Source organism: Fusarium fujikuroi, chromosome FFUJ_chr11, assembly GCF_900079805.1.
Source record: "Fusarium fujikuroi IMI 58289 draft genome, chromosome FFUJ_chr11".
NCBI lineage: Eukaryota > Fungi > Ascomycota > Sordariomycetes > Hypocreales > Nectriaceae > Fusarium > Fusarium fujikuroi.
The window spans coordinates 1,342,042-1,348,829 of record NC_036632.1 but is presented as its reverse complement, the minus strand read 5'-3'; the positions used below and the strand labels follow the sequence as shown (position 1 = coordinate 1,348,829).

The following is a 6,788-nucleotide window of genomic DNA, read 5'->3' as shown; positions in this document are numbered from 1 at the left end:
ACTTGTAGTAATGATGCATATGATAATAAATACTGTTACAGCGTGGCTGTTGTTGGTTTCTGTCAGTTCAAGTCCAAGATAAGGATCGGTAGAAGTTGAGATTCAGCGCATTTACCCCGCAAAATGCCAGGCTCGACCCTGTGACTGATTACCTAAAGGTGCCTGTTACACCGGATGAAGATAAGTGTTTCAGGGGTCGTGCCTCTAAAGATTAGCGGTTGGCCGCGCTGACACCTAAAGTTCAGTAGCGGCTGATAAGCCTAGAACACCAATCACGTTTGGCTCAATCGCTCACATCCTGGCCCGGCACTGACGGGGGCGGAAGTGCGTCGCCTCGCACTAAACTCCTCTGTAAAAATTTCCTCTTTTGTTCTAATTACCTTACCTCGGCTGAATGGATGCAATTTCGTCACAAGCTCAACAGGAGGGGCCGAGATATAGAGACTATAAATGACTTGGACCACTAAACTATCGGTTGCAGATAACATCATCGCCTTGCATCCCTTATCTTATCAACCCAAAAGCTTTGCAACATGTTTATTCAGCCGATCCCCATGTGTATGTGACCGCCAAACCATTGTCTGCTACTTCTCGCTGATTCCGAGCAGGGTGGGGAAGCAACGACAACTGGGCTTATCTGGTTGTCGACGATGAGAGTCGCGACGCTCTGATTATAGACCCTGCGAATCCTGAAGAGTAAGCACTTGATCTGGATTTACTTACTACTCAACTGACAAAGTCTTGAGGGTCATTCCGGTTCTCATTGCAGCTATTCAGTCGAACAAACTCAATCTTGTCGCTGTGGTAAACACTCATCAGTCAGCCATCCAGCCAACGTTGCTAAATAGTGCTTCTCTCTAATATCATCCAGTCATTGGGATCACGCTGGCGGTAACGAAGAGATTGTATGTGTCGTATAGTGTCTCGTTGGACCTTGGGGACTAACGAGAAGACTTAGCTAGCTGCACTAGGTAACCCCAAACTTGACATTATCGGAGGCAAGGACTGTAAAGGAGTCACGAAAACTCCAGGTCATGGTGAGACATTCAAGCTTAGGAACATCACGATAACTAGTATACATACGCCTTGTCATACGCAGGATAGCATCTGTTTCTTCTTCCAAGATGGGGATCAAAGGGCAGTTTTTACAGGCGACACCTTGTTCACTGGCGGTTAGTTGCTCAAAGCGTCTGCGAAAGACATAGTTTGCTTACAGGTACACGACAGGGTGCGGGAGGTTCTTTGAGGGGACTGCAGAGGAGATGCACGTGGCACTGAACAAGCATCTTGCATCACTTCCAGACGATACCGTCGTATTTGTAAGTTACCTGATTCAGTGTCAACTTTGCATAGGGCTTAGACTGACGACATAGCCCGGCCATGAGTATACTGGAAGCAATGCTAAGTTCGCAATCTCTGTATCACACAGTGAACCAGTGCAGCAGCTTCTGAGCTTCTCTGACGCAAACCCCGTCACAGTGGGCAAGTACACGATAGGACATGAAAAGGTCGCGCAGAACTCCCATGGGTTTGGTTGCGAGCACTTGACTGATATTCTTTGTTTAGCAACACAATGTGTTCATGAGACTGGATGTATGCCTTCACATCAGCTAAGCTCAGAATTTTGCGCTGACCAAATAGGATCCCGACATCCAAAGGGCGACTGGAGAGACAGACCCAGTTAGCGTCATGGAGAAACTTAGGGAGATGAAAAATGAGTACAAGTGAGTAGTCATGATCTGACACTAGATGTTTGGGTAGTTTTGCTTACAACTGCCAGAGAACCTGAGCCGAAACTGTGATGTATGAGATCTCATTGGGAGTATTTACAATTTGGATCAGATCATTAAGCATTGACCTTTTGGTCCTCCGTCCAAATTAGCAATATATCTTAACAAAGTGAATGGGGTTATTATTAGCTACCTGCGTATTCCAACAACTCCTCTTTTGCTGTGCACACTTCCGATGGTATGATCTGCACATTTTATATCTCGTCATAATTTCATCGAGACTCTCAATCTACCCTGGGAGCCTTGGAAACAAATGTTGGATTATGTAAACCCTGTTGGCAGGATAAAGCACGTGCACCGTCAGCTCTCCATCAACATATGTAACGCTGCAGGCAACAATCGTCATCTTCTTTTCTTTTCCCTCCTCCATCATCACATTTCGCTGAGGAGCAGCAATGGATAATTCTCCAGAGACAGGACGGGTCCCAGACCCAGATCAGCCAGAAATGCAGGGAGCAGGTTCGTCGCTGTACAATTCTTGTCCTCCACCTGACGCGATCAGGCTGGAGCAGAAACACTGAGACAGGTAGAAGAAGCAGAACAATATCCCTCACCACACCAGTGGTCTGATTATTACCACATAGACATTCCGTCCACGCCAACTTCTCCCACATTTTCACCCATGTCGCCATCTTACTGGTGGCCTGATGAAGCGGACGATTCTCTGCCTCATTGGAGAGACCATGTGGACGAGATGACGTTGTTGCCTAATCCACGACCTCATGCCCTCACACCGCCAGGGTTCCAGGATGAAGATCCTAGCGAAATGATTGAGAGGCCTGTTCCGCTGTTCCAAAAGTCTCCATGGTTCAAGCTTCCTCCCAATATTCGACGGGACATTCTGCGACTGGCCTTTGGCGATCGTCGTCTTCACATGAGCTTATCTTTTAGACAAAAACACACATCTGATGACGAGAAGGTTGATTCTTGGCAGTGGTTCGGCGGCATTTGCCATCGGGGGGAGAAGAAACTTAGGCTTCAAGGCATACCTGGGGGTCAGCAAAGGTTTTGGGAAGATGATTGTAAGGATGGGAATACGGAGCTTGGGGAGGCTGGTATAATGAGTTGGCTGCTCTCATGTCGGCAGAAGTAAGCAATCGAAAGCATATTACAGCTTGAAGAGAATACTGACTGAGCTTTGCAATTATGCTGAGATGATTGACCTACTGTACTCGAGCAACACGATTGCCATGTCTGGCGAAGCAATGATATCGCATATCGGGCAGTTGGTGCCCCCTCAGAGGCTTGCTGCAGTCACTTCTCTCAAAATCAGATGGCCTCTTCAGAGAGAAAATGAAGCTTATGCTGGACACCACGACGAGCACACAAACGCTATACGCAGGCTGGTCCATCCATACCACCTAGATGTTGATCATCTGAGCGTTGTGCTGAATACGCTGTCAAGCACAAGCTTCCCCAACCTTCGGAGACTTTGCATATCGTTTGAGAAGGAGTACAATGAGCATCGTCTCTCCAACCCTGAGGTGCACGATATAATTGTCAACAGGCTGATGCAGTTTGTCAAGAGCAGACCCAAGTTCAAAGAGTGCACCTTTGCGCTACCAAGGAGAGTTTTTGATACTATCACTAAAGATGTTCGGCCTGAGGACCCGAATGCGCCTGGGCCTTCAAGACCCTGTAAACAGGTCTGGTGCGATTCCGATGGGAACATGCATGCCATGCATGCCCCCTTCGCTAACAGCTATCCCGCTCCTCCGCCTTATGTGGATAACAGAGAAGATTTTGGCTTCTGGATGTTAAGAATAGACTGATTAGATAGGGTTGGTTCTATGGGAAGATGTCTGGAGCAGGCCAGCCATGATGTCCTAAATTTGTGTAACATCAATAGAATACACCGGAGGGTATTCCAGGACACGAGAATGGATCGAACAAGAATGACCATTTGATTCTACGATATCATTTTGTGGATTGCCCTGTGTAACGGCCAGTCCTGTTTTGCTCACGGCTCGTAGCCTACTCCGTATCGCCCCTCTTTTCTAGTTGCTTCTCACTCACCCTGCATCAAAAGACAGGGTCCAACAACCAAACAACTGAGACATAGCAAGCCTCACCTAATGGAAAAACATTATTGCACCCGTTTATCGTTATTCCGTCTCCGCAGCCTCCTTTTCGACCCTTGATAGCGCGGATCCCTACCATATCGGGGTTAGCCGTCGATCGCAGATCACTAAACATAAACTAGATAAACCCAAGATCTGATGCCCCGCCCTCTGTTCTGCACATCCGACTTATCGCTACATCACCATGCCCGATGATTCTCGGACGTCCTCTCTAGAGGCTATCGCCCAACCAGAAGCCCTCCTACGCTCCGCCTGCACAGAGTGTCATCGACGGAAGCAGAAATGCAACCGTCAATGGCCCTGTAACAACTGCCAGAGGCGAAAAGTCGCCGACCAATGCCGTTTCAAGGATGATTTTAAGGCTGACTCCGGCGATGATGCTTGGTCCGCCTCTGTTGAGGTCAAGAGAAAGAGGGATCTAGCGGGACAGGATGACGACAGTGATTCAGATGTTGGTGACGTTTTGGAAGCGATCGGATACAGTCGTCTTCATTTGTTGACAAAGCTTGATCACGACGTAAGTCTTCCCTCCTCGTTGTCGCGTCCTTGCTCACACCGCACAGTCAGGAAGTACAAAGCCTTCTGAGCAGTACAGACTTGACCCAAAGAACAGCGCCCAATTGCAGCGTGCTTTGGACGTGTTACCTCCAAGACACGTCGTTGGTAAGACCGCCAATACTATCGCGTGATTATTATCTTACGGTTAGCAGATTGCCTAGTCCAGAGCTTTCTTGACGTGGTCAACTTTTACTACTACATCGTCTACCCGCCCTACTTCAGCAAAGAGTACGCCCACTGGTGGGATGACTACACCAAAGGTCGAACTTGTGGCGTCCAGTGGACATGCTTGCTACTCATGGTCTGTGCTTGTTCCGTGCAGCATGTTGATGGCCAACTCCGAGCCAGGATCGAAAGTGATGTTGGTGAATCTGTCAAGGAACTGACGCAGAAGTATCACGATGCTGCTCGAGAGCTTCACAGCGCCATTCCCGTTGGTCACGGGCATGTTTACACAGTCCAGTACCTACTACATTCGTGCTACTGGTTCAAGGCTGAGGCACGATTTGCAGAGTGCTGGCAGGTATTGGGCGCTGTTGTACGAGAAGCGCAGATGATTAGTAAGCCGATTGTTATTGACTGAGTAGCATATTGCTAATTATTGTCCAGATCTTCATAAAAAGCCCGAAGGCCAACTGCCAGGGTTCGAGCTGGAGATGAAGAGACGACTATGGTGTATCGTTGACTCTTGGGACTGGTAGGTGCTGCCTACAGCCTGAACTCCATGCATGCTAATTGATCACAGGCTTGTTTCGTCACTATTGGCTCGTCCAATGCTCATAGACCGTGCGGAATGCGACGTAGGCCTTCCAAGTCTTACCCTCGAAGACTACCCAGCCTCCCCCATGCTGCATCTCAAGCTTCAGTCAGAACTTGTCAGCCTTATATTCAAACGCTTTGGTCCACCGAAGATTCTGAGTGAGCCTGATGAGATTCGAGACTATCAGGCCATTTTGGAAGGCTTCATGAAGACCTTTCCGCCTGAGTACGCTCTGGATCACCCCAATACCCCTGATAACCAGGATCTGCCGTGGATTGCGCTGCATCGTCACTACATGCATACTTGCACCCTCTCCATTGCTCTTGGCCCTTTCAGAGGCTACATGGCCAAGTCGATGAAGAGGTCAACGGCACCTCCTGTTGATCTCGAGTTCCGAGAGACAGGCATTGACTATGCCCTACGTCTCATGGAAGCTGTACATCGTTTCTTCGAGTACGTCTGGACCAGAGACACAACCTTCCACTTTGTGCCATTCTGTATCTTCGACACAGCAGCGCTCCTCTGCTCAGTCATCATTCACGCTGAAGACGGCATCGTGCCACGTCGCGAGGAAGTCATCAGCTCAATTGCTAGAGCCTTTGCGACCCTGAAGAAGCTGCGCACCGCTACCAACACAGCCAAAGCTCCCTATGACGTGTTACGACGGCTGATTAAGAAACTGCCGTCGACCGCCGGGATGCAGGCTACTGATGCTCATAAGAAGCGTCGATTCGATCAACCACCTCGGGGCAATGGTGCTATCCCTGTTCCTGCAGCCGCCAGACTTCCAAGCTCTCAGCTGACCCAAATCGCACCAGCTCCGGCACAGGTGTTGACTCATCCTACGCAGCATGCTTTGCCCGTTGCTCAATACCAACCATATAGCAATGTGCCTCCAGTGGTTCCTGGCAGAATGCAGGCTGGTCAGCAGCCTTTAATGCCGTTTCCTGAGGATATTCAGGACCATCGGTTCCAGAATTACACGTACGCTCAGCAGATGAACCCCACTGCACCAAATGGGCAGCCCTGGCCTGGTGATGTTACCAGTAGCATGCAGAGCTTCACTGATGGGCAGCCCCAGTTCGAGATGGGATGGCAGACAATCTCTGAGGCTGAGCTGGGTGATCTTGCTATGCTGTGGAATTGGCAGAGTCTGAACTTGGGATTTACCACTAATCCTATCTACCAAAATCGGGAACAAACCTGAAGATAGTCTCTCTTGTTATTTGGCATTGACGCAATTTTGGTCGCTCCTTTAAAGGATATTTGGGTCATGTTATAAGGGTCTGAGTTAGGTCTTATGGGCTCTATGGGACCTTGGTGTAATCAAACTTTCCTTTAACTTGGCAATACTATGAAAAGTTCTTATTCAGGATATCATTTGCAAGGTTAGATTCTTGACTGTACTCCTACCCTAGCTCACCGCTTGGTCCTCGTAGCATCATTCCGGAAGTCTCAAATACAGTATTGGTTGGGTAGAGTCTGTCTAGGAAGTTCATGTGCCTGGAAGCCATTGTGCCAGCTCAAGTTCATGGAGATAGCCACGTGTAATGCTCCACATGTCATTCATATCCTAGGCCAATAGGTGATGCTACTTTC

General features: G+C 48.7%; 3 protein-coding genes; all 3 read left to right on the top strand.

Annotated features, from left to right (window-relative positions):
* Positions 1-533: 533 nt before the first annotated feature.
* On the top strand, positions 534-1,802 carry FFUJ_11718 (probable hydroxyacylglutathione hydrolase; the record flags this gene model as incomplete). XM_023570649.1 has 10 exons in its annotated part: positions 534-558; positions 609-696; positions 747-818; positions 872-905; positions 959-1,172; positions 1,228-1,319; positions 1,374-1,508; positions 1,567-1,593; positions 1,642-1,724; positions 1,781-1,802. 10 exons carry the CDS (start codon positions 534-536, stop codon positions 1,800-1,802), a joined length of 792 nt encoding a protein of 263 aa, XP_023437730.1.
* Positions 1,803-2,185: 383 nt separating this feature from the next.
* Positions 2,186-3,562, top strand: FFUJ_11717 (uncharacterized protein; the record flags this gene model as incomplete). XM_023570648.1 has 3 exons in its annotated part: positions 2,186-2,249; positions 2,321-2,879; positions 2,968-3,562. 3 exons carry the CDS (start codon positions 2,186-2,188, stop codon positions 3,560-3,562), a joined length of 1,218 nt encoding a protein of 405 aa, XP_023437729.1.
* A 493-nt stretch (positions 3,563-4,055) lies between these two features.
* FFUJ_11716 (uncharacterized protein) lies at positions 4,056-6,396 on the top strand (the record flags this gene model as incomplete). XM_023570647.1 has 5 exons in its annotated part: positions 4,056-4,388; positions 4,435-4,534; positions 4,582-4,989; positions 5,039-5,126; positions 5,175-6,396. 5 exons carry the CDS (start codon positions 4,056-4,058, stop codon positions 6,394-6,396), a joined length of 2,151 nt encoding a protein of 716 aa, XP_023437728.1.
* Between the last annotated feature and the right edge of the window lie 392 nt (positions 6,397-6,788).